This window comes from Saimiri boliviensis, chromosome 2 (genome assembly GCF_048565385.1).
Source record: "Saimiri boliviensis isolate mSaiBol1 chromosome 2, mSaiBol1.pri, whole genome shotgun sequence".
Taxonomy (NCBI): domain Eukaryota; kingdom Metazoa; phylum Chordata; class Mammalia; order Primates; family Cebidae; genus Saimiri; species Saimiri boliviensis.
In genome coordinates, this window is record NC_133450.1 from 204612492 (window position 1) to 204628837 (window position 16346).

General features: G+C 34.1%; 1 protein-coding gene across 2 annotated transcripts in view; it reads right to left on the minus strand.

Moving 5' to 3' along the window:
- SHOC1 (shortage in chiasmata 1) overlaps positions 1 to 16346 on the minus strand; it is an 88186-nt gene that overhangs the window by 13128 nt on the left and 58712 nt on the right. For both annotated transcript variants that reach the window (XM_010335962.3, XM_010335963.3), the window contains 8 exons: positions 16203 to 16307; positions 14580 to 14758; positions 13084 to 13156; positions 7905 to 7974; positions 6623 to 6801; positions 5315 to 5432; positions 3853 to 3964; positions 1497 to 1618 (listed from right to left, as the gene is read on the minus strand). In XM_010335962.3, coding sequence (XP_010334264.3) covers positions 1497 to 1618; positions 3853 to 3964; positions 5315 to 5432; positions 6623 to 6801; positions 7905 to 7974; positions 13084 to 13156; positions 14580 to 14758; positions 16203 to 16307 — 958 coding nt within the window. The remainder of the gene's footprint in view (positions 1 to 1496; positions 1619 to 3852; positions 3965 to 5314; positions 5433 to 6622; positions 6802 to 7904; positions 7975 to 13083; positions 13157 to 14579; positions 14759 to 16202; positions 16308 to 16346) is intronic.

Genomic DNA, 16346 nt, shown 5'->3' on the forward strand with positions numbered 1-16346 from the left:
TTGGATCCTGGGACTCAAACAATGCCATCAAGATAATGGCTGCCTTTATTTCTTGGCTCTTCTTTCCTCTGTTCTGGATTCTTTCTCAGATTAGCTCTTTCCATATGAAAGGCTGATAGGAACACTGTACCTAAACTGTTGACAATGTAGTGTCTGTTGAACACCTGCTTTGCTTCTTAGAGTCTAGAATTTTGATTAAGTGCCAGGCAGAGGTGCCTACTTGACCAGTCCTTAAAAATACCCTGGGCAATGTGTCTCTTGTGAGCTGGTCTGGTAGACAAAATTTTACAAGTGTTATAAGATCTTGTTGCTGAGAAAGTGAAGCACATCCTATATGACTCTACTAGGAGAGGCCTCTTAGAAGCGTCCTCCCAGTTCCCTCTGGACTTTGCCCCATGAGCTTTTTTCCTTTGCTGACTTTACATTATAAGCTTTGTAACCTTGCACCGTAATAAATGATAGCCATGAATACAGCTATATACTGAGTTCTGTGAGCCTGCTGGCAAACCATCAAACCTCGATATGGTCTCAGTGACCTCTGACACTCTTACTCCAACAAGAATTAATGGCATGAACACTATCATAATTCAAACAATTTCATCTGTATTTTCAGTTTTCCTCATTTGGTCAATTGAGTAAGATACTTTCTAAATGTTCTAATTGTCTAAAAATATGAATCTGAGATACCTAGAGGTTTGAAAATAGTTATATTTTATATTATTGTGAATAAATTATCACTCTACATCTTGAATATAAAATTATCTCAGAGTATTAGATAATTCATTATTTTCATGAAAATCTGGGTAAAAATAAGTTTGAATCTCCTTTTATTCTCCTTTGTACCTCAACTGTACTACTAGAGCTATAGGGAGACAGTAATAAAAAACAACTTTAAAAAATTTCCAAATCAGTTATTTATCCAGAACACTTCCAAGTTCCAGATGAAGCTTAAAATAGAAGAAAGTTCAAAGCTTAAAATGCTTTACACCCTTTATTATTCTTCAAAATTAAGGTTTTAGACCGAAATTATTATTTTTCAGTTTTGGCAGAAAGGAAAAACCAGGCTAAATCACTTGCTAGCGGTTATTTGTTAATAGAAGGAGGAATAAAAACCAAGGTATTTAGACCCTTATATTCTAACTTATACTTATCCCAACCTGATAGTAAGCATATACAAAAATTTTAGTACAGTAGTTAAACAGAAATCAGACAAGTCCGGAATTACAAAATAATAAAATACTTAAAGCAGCAATTCTTAGTGAGATAGCAGGGGGCGGGGCAGGGGGAGGGTGGGTTGCATAGAATGTCCAGGGAAACATGTATTATCTCCAAAATTCGAATTTGTTTTCCTATGATCATACCTCCAGCTTGAGAATTCTTGACTTAAAGCAAACTAGATGAGCAAGAAGAAAATTGCATAGCTATTTTCATTCAAAGAAGAGAACTTATGCTTAAGAAACAGGAATATAACTTTGGATTAAGAAATGTTTACCCACTCTGAATTTAATGTTTCTTTGGTATATAAAATTATCCAACAATATCTGTACTGGAATGATAATGCCATCAGCCTCATAATAATATTGTCTGATGCCTTCTCACAATTTAATTCTTCTATATCCTATCAGAAAATAAAGAACATGTAAAAATTCATTAGGTTGAGCAGTAATTATAAAATTATTTTATCATATTTCAAGAATCTATGACATACAAGTAAGTTGGAAAGAGGCATGGGTATGGGCTTCCATTTCATGGAAAAATTAAAATCACACAGGAAGTAGTAGGGGAAAAGCTACAGTAGACATAAAACATCTAGTGATAGCTTCAGCAAGGAAGGCTCATGAATCTCCCAAGTTCCTAGATACGAAGAAAGTAGCCTATGGAGTGCCCCTATTTTGGCACTCCATAGACTAGTCCAATTTTGTATTGCCTTTCAAATAACCAAATCCTAGTCCTTTGTGAATGCAAGCCCTTTGTGGACTAGGATCTGGTCATTCCAAAGGCAATAGAAGATATGTTTAAAACCTATGAGATAATGTGCACTGCATGCTTATTCAGGGGAGATGAGAAAGCAGCAGTTAATGGACTTTCTGAGAATCTCTACCTAATTATATAGAATCTCCTTTTCCTTTAACATAAGTAATTTTTGATAGATTAAGGAATTCAAAAAATGACCTTCCTCTAACAACAAGTTATATAACTGGATTACAATAGTTTTGCCAGCCAGACACAGTAGCTCATGCCTGTAACACCAGTACTTTAGGAGGCTGAAGTGAGGTAACCCCAGCACTTTAGGAGGCTGAAGTGAGAGGACCACTTGAAGCCAAGATCTCAAGACCACCTTGGGCAACATAGTGCAACATTGTCCCTACAAAAAAATTTAAAAATTAGCTGGGTACAGTGGAGCATGCCTGAGTCCCAGCTACTTGGGAGGCTGAGATAGGAGGATCACTTGAGCCCAGGAGTTTGAGGCTGCAGTGAGCTATGATTGTGTCATTGCACTCCGGGTTAGGCAATGGTGTGAAACCCTATCTCTAAAAACAAACAAACAAATAAACAAACAAAGTTTTGCCAAATAGAAAAATATTAAGAACTTTAAATATACAAAACACAGTATCTCTTAAAAATCTCTAATAGAGTTGTGTTCTACTATCATGTAATTCTTTTTTTTTTTTTTTTTTTTGAGACGGAGTTTCGCTCTTGTTACCCAGGCTGGAGTGCAATGGCGCGATCTCGGCTCACCGCAACCTCCGCCTCCTGGGTTCAAGCAATTCTCCTGCCTCAGCCTCCTGACTAGCTGGGATTACAGTCACGTGCCACCATGCCCAGCTAATTTTTTTGTATCTTTAGTAGAGACGGGGTTTCACCATGTTGACCAGGATGGTCTCGATCTCTTGACCTCGTGATCCACCCGTCTCAGCCTCCCAAAGTGCTGGGATTACAGGCTTGAGCCACCGCGCCCGGCATATAATTCTTATATTGTAACATTTGCTTATCAAAACACATATTGGCTATTAATATATTGCAATATTTATATTGTATACCATCAAACCTGGTTTCTGCTCCCACTCCCACCCCAATAAATTAATTTGCAATTGGTTCTCCAATCAAGCAAACATATCAAAGAGATTCAGCCAAGAATTTATACATCAAAAATTCCAAACTATATGAATTTTTTTAAATTGCATTTTAGGTTTGGGAGTACATGTGAAGAACATGCAAGATTGTTGCATAGGTACACACATGGCAGTGTGGCCTGCTGTCTTCCTTCCCCTCACCTGTATCTGTCATCTCTCCCCATGCTATCCCTTCCCACCTCCCCACCTCCCCGTCCCTCCCCCATTTCCCCCCAACGGACCCCAGCATGTAGTGCTCCCCTCCCTGTGTCCACAAACTATATGAATTTTTGAAGAGAAATTCTCTCTCTAAAAACTAGCTTTCTTAAAGACAACCCCTATTTACATTGGAAATGCAATGAATTATTAGAAATTCCATATTACCAATCATCAATTAATATACTCTCCTTGTAATAAATAAAGTGACAGGAAATTGCTTTTTTAGAGCTGTCGATACTATAATTATTCTATAAATACACTTAAAATGGGTTAATATATAATATTAAAGATTCATTTGCCCTATCTTCTTAAAGTATGTTTAAAAAAACTATAAGGCATCAGAGAAATTTGATAATAGTTGTTTTCCACAGTGATGATTTTAGCACTTGTGGCCCATTTGCAAAATTTAGAAGAAATCACTAATAGATTATAGTTAAGCTTCCTATAGAAATGATAAGAATGAATTATATAGCTATACATTTTAATCTATTTTAGTTTATATTTTTCTACCTAATTTTACCTGCAAAATTACGGCAGTGTGTTCATCGATTGTCACCACTATGTAACGCTCTGAACTTCCAAAGAGTTTCAATGACTCACTGCAGCCTCTCTCTACCAGTGTGATATTATAGCTGTAAAATACAATATTCTTGAGTGAAAAAATGAAATGCTAATAAAAATTATTTAAGAAAAGTTGTAGTGTCCTCCTGCATGTTATTTGGATTTCTGTGCTTCTTCTTTTATATGCCAATTTGTTCTGCTTTATAAAATTTGAAGAATGAAGTTATGATTTATTCAGTGTATAAAACAAATCAGCTGAGATGTGTGTTGCCTTAGGCATTGTGCTAAATGTTACTGCACATAACACTATTACAAATGTTTTAGCCAATTTATTCCAGCTCTTTAATAATTCATGAAATCAAAACATTATGGAACTAAAATATTCTGCATTTATCAGAATTTCTGACAGATATAACTGTGGGGAAGGAAGGCAGCAAATCACACTGCCATGTGTATACCTATGCAACAATCTTGCATGTACTTCACATGTACCCCCAAAAGCTAAAATGCAATAAAAAAAATTTCCTTTTTTTATTTCTTAAAAATGGCTTACATTTTAACCACTTTTTATTTTATTACTGTATATTGTTATTATTTTTAGAGACAGCTCTGTTGCCCAGGCTGGAGTGCAGTGGTGTTATCATTGCTCACTGTAGCCTTGAATTCCTGGACTCAATCGAACCTTCCACCTTAGCTTCCCAAGTGGCTGGTACTACAGGCACATACCATTATGCCTTTAACTACCTTTTATAAGCTCATAGTTTTCTATGAATGCTCCACAGCCTTACTATATAAAACTAAAAGCATGGAACATACATCTGCATTTTAACTAAGGTAACAGCACAATTATCCTTCCTTAATATGCAGCCCAAGGTCCAACATTCTTGTGACAATTTGTGTGTTATGATAAACTATTTTACAATTTTATAAGTTCCAATGTTAGTATAACCTTATATCTAGAGACCTAAAACCTTAAGAATTCATTTAGAACTTCACAGTCCTGTTTTCCAGGCAGTAAATTTCCCAATATTATCAATGACCCAAAGACATGAACACATAATCCACAGAAAAAAGCATATAAAATGTTCATATTTGCTGGTAAGAAAAGAAATGCAAGTAAAACATGAATTTAAACAATAATTAAATATTATTTTTGTCTGTAAAATTGGTAAATATTACCAAAAAATATAATATTCAACAATTATGAGGGTGTGGTATAGGGAAAGAACTATAAATTGATATAAACTCTCTGGAAAACTATTCTTTTGTGATATAATTCCAGGCTTGAATCACAGAGACATGTAGTCACATATACAGCATAATATTTAGCCTATCAGAATATATATATATATATATATATATATATATATATATATATATATATATGTACTTTTGTTAAAGTTGTGAAATCAATAACTTACTTGGATTCTAGCAGCTGAAGTATGTCTGGAGTATTAAGAAGTCCTTCAGATGCAAAAAACACGTATGGAATCTGAATTTCCACAAGAAAACCTCCAAATCTATCCAGCAATGTGCTTCCTAAATTAGAGAAACTTTATAAATATTTCTCTTTTATTCTCATTTCCCAGCTCTTTCTTTTTTACTAAACATGAGGATAGGAGTAGTATAAAAATAATATTCAGTGTAAAAAAATCAGAAACAGAATAAAGACAGGCTTGAAGAAGAAGAAAGTAAAAACCATACTATCCTACTTAAAAATAAGTTAATAGAGTTTACTAATACCACCATACACTAAAAACAGAGTTTTGCATATATTTCCAGATTTTTTTCAATATTTTTTTCTCCTTATACTCACACATGTATACTTACTTAAAAAAAGAAAAGAAAAAATAGGGTCACTCTCTACCTGAAATGTTGAAACTTGCTTTATTCACTTAAGTATCTATTGGACATGTACTATACAAATATACTGATTTACATAAAGATTTTAAATTATGTGTAGTAAGCCATAGGGAAAACATTTTACGGATCAATAAGAAAAGAATAAATACCTCAATAGATTAAAATAATCAGAAGACATAAACAGGTATTTATTATTCCAATTCCAAAGAAATCATTATGGTGACCATATTTTTAGAATTAAGTTGAAAAGTCTCAGCATCTATTTAGACTTCCCACTCATATTTAAGGTGAATAGAAAATAATTGATGGCAAGCACTGAGAGAGATGCACTCTCACACTGAGTCCATCTTATACACAAAATGTATCAGATTTATGGATCTGAGAATTCACAACCTTAGTCATGTGAGGTGTTACTGACAAATACAAAGAAATAAAGCAATATATGAAGTGGCTTAGACTTTTTTCTAAGTATTTGTAGATAACTTGTGTTGCATATTAAAATTTTCTGAATCAGTTTGCATACTATTATGCAATTGTTCCCTAAAAATCAATAAAAAACACTATTGTATAAGAGCCATCAGATTAAGATTGGGTATAAATGTAATAAAATTGTGCTATTGTAAGTAAAAATTAGAAGTTAGATAAAGGAATGAAAGCATATAATTAGTAAAGCTTACTTTACAAATGAGGACTATGAGGTAAAAGGCAGTTAAAGGACTGCCACAGATAGTGGTGGGGTTAGACGTTGAACTCAAGGCTTCTAATGTCACAGCTTATTTTTATCCATAGATCATAAACAGAAAATAGAAAATTTTCATTCTTATAAAGCAAAACAAAAAAAAAAGGATTTTGGTTTATATTCTTACTTTCTAAAACTGTGTCTGGAAGAATCACTTTAAAGGCCATGTAAGGAATATTCAACTCTTTGCAGTGTTTAGTCCAACAAGAGTCTTCCACGTAATTGTATTCTACCACAAATGAGAAATTACTCCAGGGGAAATCTGCTCCAATATATTGATTATGTACAACTACACAGGAACTTGTACTAAAGACAAAAGAAAGCCAAGAAAATGGCATTATACTTGTGTTATTATTTGCTTGGACTATTAAAAGATGACTGTTGCGGCTGTTCTATCCTTCTCTAATCTCTGCCTCATCTTGGAAAGGCACTGGTGCATTTTCTGTTGATTTGCTCTGCAATTGTGTTGATTTCTTTATATTTTTCTTATTGATGATCATATATTTTTATACCAGGATACAAAAACCTGTAGACTATTTCATATTCTCAAATGGGAGACAGCCTGATTTTACTACCTGAGTACTATCAATAACAGAAATAAATGAAAAATCAGTCTCATTTTCTTACAAATATAAGGTCTTAATCTTAGATAATCTACATAATAGGATATTATCTGACAACTTTGAAATGGGATTTGTTTTTCTTAATGGCTTCATAAATGATTTAACAACAACAAAAAAGATGGACACTTAAATATCATAAATTTAGCTTTCCTATCTCATAAAGTCACATAAACATTTTCAAATCTCATAAAACATACCACCTATTATAATTAAAATTCTCTATTGCTGCTTTCTATCTAGGGCAGTCTAGAAGTTAAAAAGTATCTATGTCCAGTTTTTATGAGCTTCTATTTGACTTACAGCTTTTTAAATTTGTATCCCAATATTTGAAAAACAATTTCTATGTAAAGTAAGGCAAAATAAAGAGTTTAACACAATTCAACAGTCGATTTATTATTAGCAGGTCCTCACTGAAAGAATTTCTAAAGGACATACTTTAGGAAGGAGAATCCCAAAGAAAGAAGAGGTAAAAAATAATGCCGAGCAAAAAAACTGGTAAAACTATACTCTAAATAGGCACTTTTGTACTAACAATAACAGTATTATTATTATTATTTGGGGATATTAAAATAAGATTGAATTAAATTTCTGGACACTAATAACATATAATACACAGCACAATGACCAGAACTAAAGTGCCCCATATAAAGCATTTTTCAAGAAGAGGGTAGAGGCATTGATTAATTTCAGATTTTATTAAATTTTAAAAGTCAAATTCTAGAAAGATTTGCTTTTCCTGTGAAACTGGTATGTTTGTTCTTCATAGATAAAGGAATAAATTTTTACCCCTTTAAAACACCTTCAGATTCCAGAAAATCTTTCCTTTCATTTGAATGAAGGACAGTCAGTGTTAAACCTGTTGGAAAAAAGAATAATTTCTTCAGTGTGTTGTTCAGATACATGTTTTTGGTATGTCATATATTTTACTACCATAAAAATGAATTAAAAATCTGTGAATAAGGAAACTCCTTAAAATACAATTTGCTAGATTATTTTTCTAAGTTTAGCCTATCAGAAAGTTTGAACCATAAGCAGTATTTCTCTTGTGTGTATATGTAGAGGATGGAAATTCTAAATTTATTATATAAAATAATAAAATAGATTAAAAACTTGTATTTTTAATTTTTTTTTTTTTTTTTTTTTTTGAGATGGAGCTCACTCTATTGTCTACGCTGGAGTGCAATGGTGCAATCTTGGCTCATGGCAACCTCCACCTTCCGGGATGAAGGAATTCTCTTGCTTTAGTAGGATTACTAAGTAGCTGGGATTACAAGTGCCTGCCACCACATCCATTTAAGTTTTGTATTTTTAGTAGAGACAGGGTTTTAGCACATTGGTTAGGCTGGTCTTGAACTTCTGACCTCAAGTAATACCCCTAACCTTAGCCTCCCAGTGTGCTGCGATTACAGGTGTGAGCCACTGCACCCCACCAAAACTTAATTTTAAAGTAAGCAAATTAAACACTCACCAATCCTGTGCAGTTAATTTTATTTTGCTAAATATCATGGTAGATTTTATCTTTGTTATCTAGCCAAAATTTACATAACTAAATAAGAGACTGTATTTCAATGTAATAGGAATGCCTTTATTCTCTTTCTACTGAGTATTTAGAAGCAGAAGACTTATTGGGAACTGTTTCTTAGCTTCATTCTTGCTTCTTATACTTTAAATTTCTTATTTTATTAATGTTAAACAAAATATAATAAATTTAAAAATATCTGTACCCATCCACACAATTTATTTTTGGTAGACATAATTAATTCAAGAATAGCTAATTCTAGTTCAAATGATATATTCTATTAGTGTATTTTTTCAACCATAAAGTTCACTAAGGTGTGATATAATAATAATGAGAGTAATGGTTAATAATTTAACTTTACTTGACAATAGTTCTGGTAGAGATAAGAAGTGAGTACTATTTATTTTTTATGATTCATAAGGTGATTCTTCTTTATAAAAGCTAATCTGGCCGGGCACAGTAGCTCATGCCTGGAATCCCAGCACTTTGGGTGGCTGAGGTGGGTGGATCACCTGAAGTCAGTAGTTTGAGACCAGCCTGGCTAACATGGCAAAACCCCATCTCTACTAAAAAAAAATACAAAATTAGCCGGGCGCGGTGGCTCAAGCCTGTAATCCCAGCACTTTGGGAGGCCGAGGCGGGTGGATCACGAGGTCGAGAGATCGAGACCATCCTGGTCAACGTGGTGAAACCTCGTCTCTACTAAAAATACAAAAAAAAAATTAGCTGGACATGGTGGCGCGTGCCTGTAATCCCAGCTACTCAGGAGGCTGAGGCAGGAGAATTGCCTGAACCCAGGAGGCGGAGGTTGCGGTGAGCCGAGATCGCGCCATTGCACTCCAGCCTGGGTAACAAGAGAGAAACTCTGTCTCAAAAAAAAAAAAAAAAAAAAAAAAAAAAAATTAGCTGGATATGGTGGTGAAGGCCTCTAATCCCAGCTACTTGGGAGGCTGAGGCAGGAGAATCACTTGAACCTGGGAGGTGGAGGTTGCCGTGAGCTGAGATTGTGCCACTGCACTCCAGCCTGGGCCACAAAGAGTGAAACTCCGTCTCAAAAAGCAAAACAAACAAATAAATGAAAAACCTAATCTGCTTAAATCATTGTATTAGTTATGATCCCAAAGCAGACTAATTACTTGGTGAGTGCATTACTAGATCTTACAAACATATAGTGAACAGAACTACATTTTTACTTTCTAATGCTAGGCCGAAAGAAAAAGGCCTAGCTTCCAGAAACAGGATAATTGCCATCCTGAAAAAGAGTAAAAACATCTTCTAGTTTATAGATTCAAAATTTTTGTGTCAGTAGATCTTGTTGAAATGAAGATAATGAGATCAGCGATTACATAATCTTGAATACCAAAAGAGACAGGAGTATTCAGCATGAAACCTAGGTAAGCGATACAGAGTAATAATCTGTCAATAAGAGCGACTATAGTCAATGATATCAATTGTACATTGTAAAATAACTTAAAGAGTGCAACCGAGTTGTTTGTAACTCAAAGGATAAATGCTTGAGAGGATGTATACCCCATTCTCCATAATGTGCTTATTTTACATTGCATGTCTGTATCAAAACATCTCATATACCCCATAAATTTATACAACTACTATGTACCCACAAAATCTAAAAAATAAAAATAAAAAATTTGTCAATGTATCTTCAGTAACATCAAAGGAGAAGGTGTCCCACTAAATAGGTTTAAATATTTTTCTCTGTGGAGCAGGCATATTTCCTCAGGTTCTTCACAAAAACACTCCTTTGGTTACCCAAGGCCCTTTTATAGTGCAAACATTGCTCAGCACTTTACTGATTAAAAAAAAAAAAATGTGGGCCGGGCGTGGTGGCTCAAGCCTGTAATCCCAGCACTTTGGGAGGCCGAGGCGGGTGGATCACGAGGTCAAGAGATCGAGACCATCCTGGTCAACAAGGTGAAACCCCGTCTCTACTAAAAATACAAAAATTAGCTGGGCGTGGTGGCGCGTGCCTGTAATCCCAGCTACTCAGGAGGCTGAGGCAGGAGAATTGTCTGAACCCAGGAGGCGGAGGTTGCGGTGAGCCGAGATCGTGCCATTGTACTCCAGCCTGGGTAACAAGAGCGAAACTCCGTCTCAAAAAAAAAAAAAAAAAAAAAAAAAAAATGTTTCCAATTACCCTGATAACAGATAACTGTGGTAGTCTCAGCCCCGTAATTCTTAACTATTGCACTAACATTTTAGCACTAGTAAGGATGTTATGAATTTGGTGGATACAAATTCATCTTCCCGGGATTGGAAAACTAAATGAAATAAGATCCAAGTTTACAAATCAGGACTCTGGATATATGATAACTTCATCAAGAAATAGTACCTTGTAAGGCTCTGCTTGAAAGACTTTTCCATCCTCACATTACTATAATTTAAAATATTAGTTAACTTTACTTCCTGAACCTATGAGCAGATATATGTTGCTATATTTGTATATTTCTGTTCAATCTTTTTCACTAGTTTCAGTATGTACTAGGTATATAGAAGGGTACTCATTGGCACATTCATTTGTTCAATAAATCAAGTGCCTTCTATGTTGTAGGAATTTTCCTGAGCACCAGTATGATCTGAATCCCCCAAAAGCAGATATTTTAGTGAGGAAGATAAGAGGATAATTTATTAGGGTGATAACACCCTTATAAGCCTGGGGTGGTAAGTGGTGCCCCAGAAGTATGCACATAATGCCCTGAGAGCACAGAGGAAAAGCATTTAAATCAAGACTTCCTGAACAAATGTTCTAATTAATATTTAAAGAACATGTAGGAGTAATCTTCCTAAGGAAGGAGGAAGAGTATTCTCATAGCTGGAACAGGGGGTGTAAAGGCATAGAATACAGAATATGAAATAGCTATTAGAATATAGAATATGAAACAGAATATAAACAGTTGGGTAAGGTAAGAGTAAAGAACTATTTTAGGAGATGAAGATGGCAAAAGATGCAGCTTATAGAGGGAAGAGAAATGGTAACCAAAGGGTGACATAGGTTGATGGTGGTATTTTATTTTATTTTTAAGACTGAAGGGCTTAAACATTAAGGACAAGAGTCATTAGAGAGAAAGGTTGGGCTAGGAAGTAACTGATGGAGCAAAGTGCTTGAGACTGTAGGAGGAGGTGGTATCCAAAGCTGCATTATCACAAGTTCCATGGCATAGCCAAGGAACTGAAGATGAATATAATTTTTGTTGTGGAGGCCAGTGAAACTATAAAGCCAGGGTATGGAATGAATAATTCATGTTAGCAACATTAAAGATACCTAGAATTATGACAGGACTAGAAATATAAAGAATACCATGAGCTAGGAACACAACTGTCCGTGGATGATGGGAAACGCCAGGTAGTTAGTAGATGATGAGTGGTACAGAATAGTATGGCAGTATGGCACAGCCTCAAAAGGTAGAGGAATCATGTTTTGAAAATGATAATGGAAAGCAAGAAATGGCTTTCTAATCGCTATGAGGTGTATATATGTAGAGAAAATGATCAGTTTTATATGAGAGGAAGCAGTATCATGTGGGGAAAGTTGGGTTTCAGTTAGACAAAAGAGATGAAGAATGAGAAGAGTTTGCATAACATGCAATGGATTCTTTTGTTTTTTTTTGAGACAGAGTTTCGCACTTGTTACCCAGGCTGGAGTGCAATGGCAGGATCTCGGCTCACCACAACCTCCGTCTCCTGGGTTCAGGCAACTCTCCTGCCTCAGCCTCCTGAGTAGCTGGGATTACAGGCACGTGCCACCATGCCCAGCTAATTTTTTGTATTTTTATTAGAGACGGGGTTTCACCATTTGACCAGGATGGTCTCGATCTCTTGACCTTGTGATCCACCTGCCTGGGCCTCCCAAAGTGCTGGGATTACAGGCGTGAGCCACCGTTCCCGGCCCACATGCAATGGATTCTACAACACAAAGTGGAAAAGGTTGACAGAAGGAGCAGTAGTGGGTAGAAAAGTGTAGTGAGTGAGGAAAACAGACTAGAGAACTGAAGAATTGGGAGTTGAAGAATGATACTAAAACAAGAGAATCCTAAGTTCAAATACTGATTCCCTAAATACCTGTGAGCTTTGGCATGCTACATCATCTTTAGCATGAACTTTAGTTTCTTTATTTGTAAAACTGAGTTAATAAAACCTATTCATAGAGTTATAAGTAGCTAATATTATTTAGCAATCAGTAGGCAATCAATAAAATGTTTCTGTTATTAGTTATAACAAACACATGTAAACACAGTGTAGTATATATATACTGCAAACTTATAGTTCAGACTGATTTAAAAGCTGGTTAGATCCCAATGAGTTACACACTTTCAAAGGGTGAATTTTATGGTATGTTAATTTTATAATTAATTTTAAAAGCTGTTCAGATCAATACATTTTTATAATTTCAAGCATTTATCTAATGAAGCATAATTTAAAACTGCCTACCTTCTATTTTGTTAAGAATTTTAATGAGTAAATGTTTTTCACCATCTGAGTCCATTCTTATTATAATCAGTACCTAGTCAAAAATAAAAATTTTATATATATGTGAATGATTATTTTTTTTCACAGTTTTGATCAGTGACAAAATAACAAACTTTAATTGGTTCTATGAAACTAATGACAATAAGATTACAAAGCAAATATTTCTGTTGTAAAAGATGTCAATACTTGAACACGAATATATATATATATATATATATATATATATATATATATATATATATATTCTGGCAAGAAAAAATGTCAGTGAAGAAAATATTTGGGGTAGGGCATTCTTAGCATTCTTCAAGTATCCCCACATATGTGACTATCAATACATAGGTTGTCTCTGTTAGTGTTAAATTCAACCCACACAAGTTTAAATTTGTTGGAGAAAACCAGTGATCTGCTGTTATATTTTACTACTTACCATTACAGTTTTGTGGAGGAGAGGTGGGGAGAAGAAATCAGTTTCAATTTCAAATTTCTCACTTAGATTAAATTATTTTAATGACTGAAGAAAGTTATTACCCAAGAGACTATAAAATTGAGGTTACAGATATAGGAGGCACAGAGTGAAAAACGAGAAAAAGGCCACATAAATTTATGTCCAGATTTTTAGTGTAAACCATTTAAAATGCTTTTCTGCTTGATAAGATTTTTAAAAGCATTTTCTGTTAAAACTTCATTAATGCAACCTTGATGTGGGGTGGGCAAATAATTGTGAATGTAATCCAAGGCATAAACTAAATGTTTGTTTTGGTGGAATCATATAAGATTCTGGCTCAGTATTTGAAATAAAATAAAATAAAATAAATAAAATAAAAATAAATAAATCATTGTAGTTCTATTATATGTTCATGGACTTATGTAAGTATTTAAAATAAATACTGGCTCAGTATTTTAAATAAAATAAATAAATCATTGTAGTTCTATTATTATGCATACGTTCATGGACTTATAGAAGTACCAGACAATTGGAGAATTGGAGAACTAATCCATAGGAAAACTATGCATAATAAAAGTTAAAGTTTATTTATTTATTTATTTAGAGACAGGGTCTTGCTCTTTTGCCCAGGCTGGAATGCAGTGGAACGATCATGGCTCACTGTAGCTTCAACCTCCTGGGCTCAAGAGATCCTCCCATCTCAGCCTCTCTAGTAGGTGGAACTACAGGTGCACACCCATGCCTGGCTAATTAAAAAAAATTTTTTTTAATAGAAACAAGGTCTTACTATGTTGCCCAACTGGTAAAGTATTTTTAAATTTGAGACATGAATAATGATGCAAATCATCCTTTCTATGGGTCTGATTCTGTTATTTTATTCAAGGACTAAACCATCAAGGGGCTAAGTAGTATAAACCACTTCATTATTTCAAAGTTAAATGCAAAAAATGTATCTTACATCCAATTCTTTACTTTAACTGATTATTTTACCTGCTTTTTTCCAATACTTAACCTTAACTTGCTGTTGACATTGCATCCAACTTAGTATCTGACATTGCAATTCTTGTATCTTGTAGTTGGTTTCAGGCTTTTTCCCCCTAATAAACTGTACAATCTCCAGCTGTCTCCAAATGTCACCCAAATAGGGGCCTAAAATGCTGTTGTAGATATCTTTTGCCTTTGACAAATATCCTATTAAAGCAAAATTAGAAAAAAATTGCCTTAGTCTTTGTTTTTTAAGAAACTCCATGGTAAAAAGACTGAAAGAAAGTAAGTCAAAGCAGAGACAGTTAAAATTTCCTTTAATTGTTTTCTGATTTTGATCAAAAATATTGACTAATAAAAACTAATAAAAAACTTTAAAACTGAGTGAAGTTTAAAAATATGTACCACATAGCTCTTTTTAAGCTGCATATATATGCATTAATATATGCTACATACTCGCTGAATATATATTCTATTCTTTCCTGCCTCCTGGCTTGTTGAATGCTATTACACTCTTCCTTAATCGCAGTATCTATACTTACATGCAAGTCTTGTTGAAAAGCTACTTAAGTGGAATTTTCTTGGTATTTTATCTATACAACTTTTGTACTTGATATCTGCTTATTTATGTATATCACTTAGTCTATAAGCTCTTTGGGGGTAGAATGTGGCATTTATATTTATGCATATTTAATTCATATAGCTGCTAAAACAGCAGTGCCTAATTCACGCCCACTAAGGGCAGTTTTAAATATAGATTCATCCTTGAAGATTCATATTTAGTACATCTAGATTGTGTCCTAATTATTTCTATGTCTTAAAAACTATCCATGTGATTCTGCTGCATAGAATTTTGTAAATTACTGCACTAGAGGACCTGGCATCGTAACTCATATAGATCAGGTGTTTAATGAATATTTGGGTAACAAATGAAATAATACATTTTAAAAAATTTAATGTTTATGTTCAAGTTTTATATATGTGCATATTAATTTTATTTTTATATTAAAATTGCTAGACTGATGAGCAACTTAGAGACTGACTTATGTTCTTCATGCCTCCTCATCTTCAGACCTCCTACTGACTCTATATTGCCATCAGAATTAACCTTTTCAAAATTAAATGTAATCCAATAGCATCCCTGAAATTCTTTTGTGTGGCTTAAAGGGCTCTCCATGAGTTGGCTCTTTCTTGTTTCTCCAGGCTTTAGCTCCTGTTACCTTCTACTTGTCCTCTTCAATCTAGCCATACGGAACTATTAGCAATATATCCACTGGTCCATTCCTCTGGGCTCTTAATTCTGCCTAGAATACTCTTTTATACTGTATCTACTTGGCAAACTGTTACTTATTTTTTAAAAAACATATTCATCTTAAGGATAATAGTCTCCATCCTTTGCGCCACTACCATATATCTCTGTTGTAATACTTGTTACATTTCATAATAAATACTGAATTTACTTCCAGGCTAAAACCCAGAAGAGAAACTCTATTATTTGAACCTAAAACTCACTACCTTGCCAAAATGTATGTAATGCTTAGTATAATAGAAATCTACATAATTTCTTATAAGGTGTATATTTTTTAGAAAAGTAAGTTATTTCAGATGAAATACTTAATAGAAAGAAAAAGGGAAATAAAATATTCCCAACCCAATGCTGTGTCCAAGCTGCATGTTAAAAGGACATCTCTAATTGTTACCAGAAGATGTAAGAGAGCAGCATGCTTGAATGTCATTTCTCTTTCATCATTTATACCTAAATAAGCAAAAACATATTTTAAAACATAGACAATAT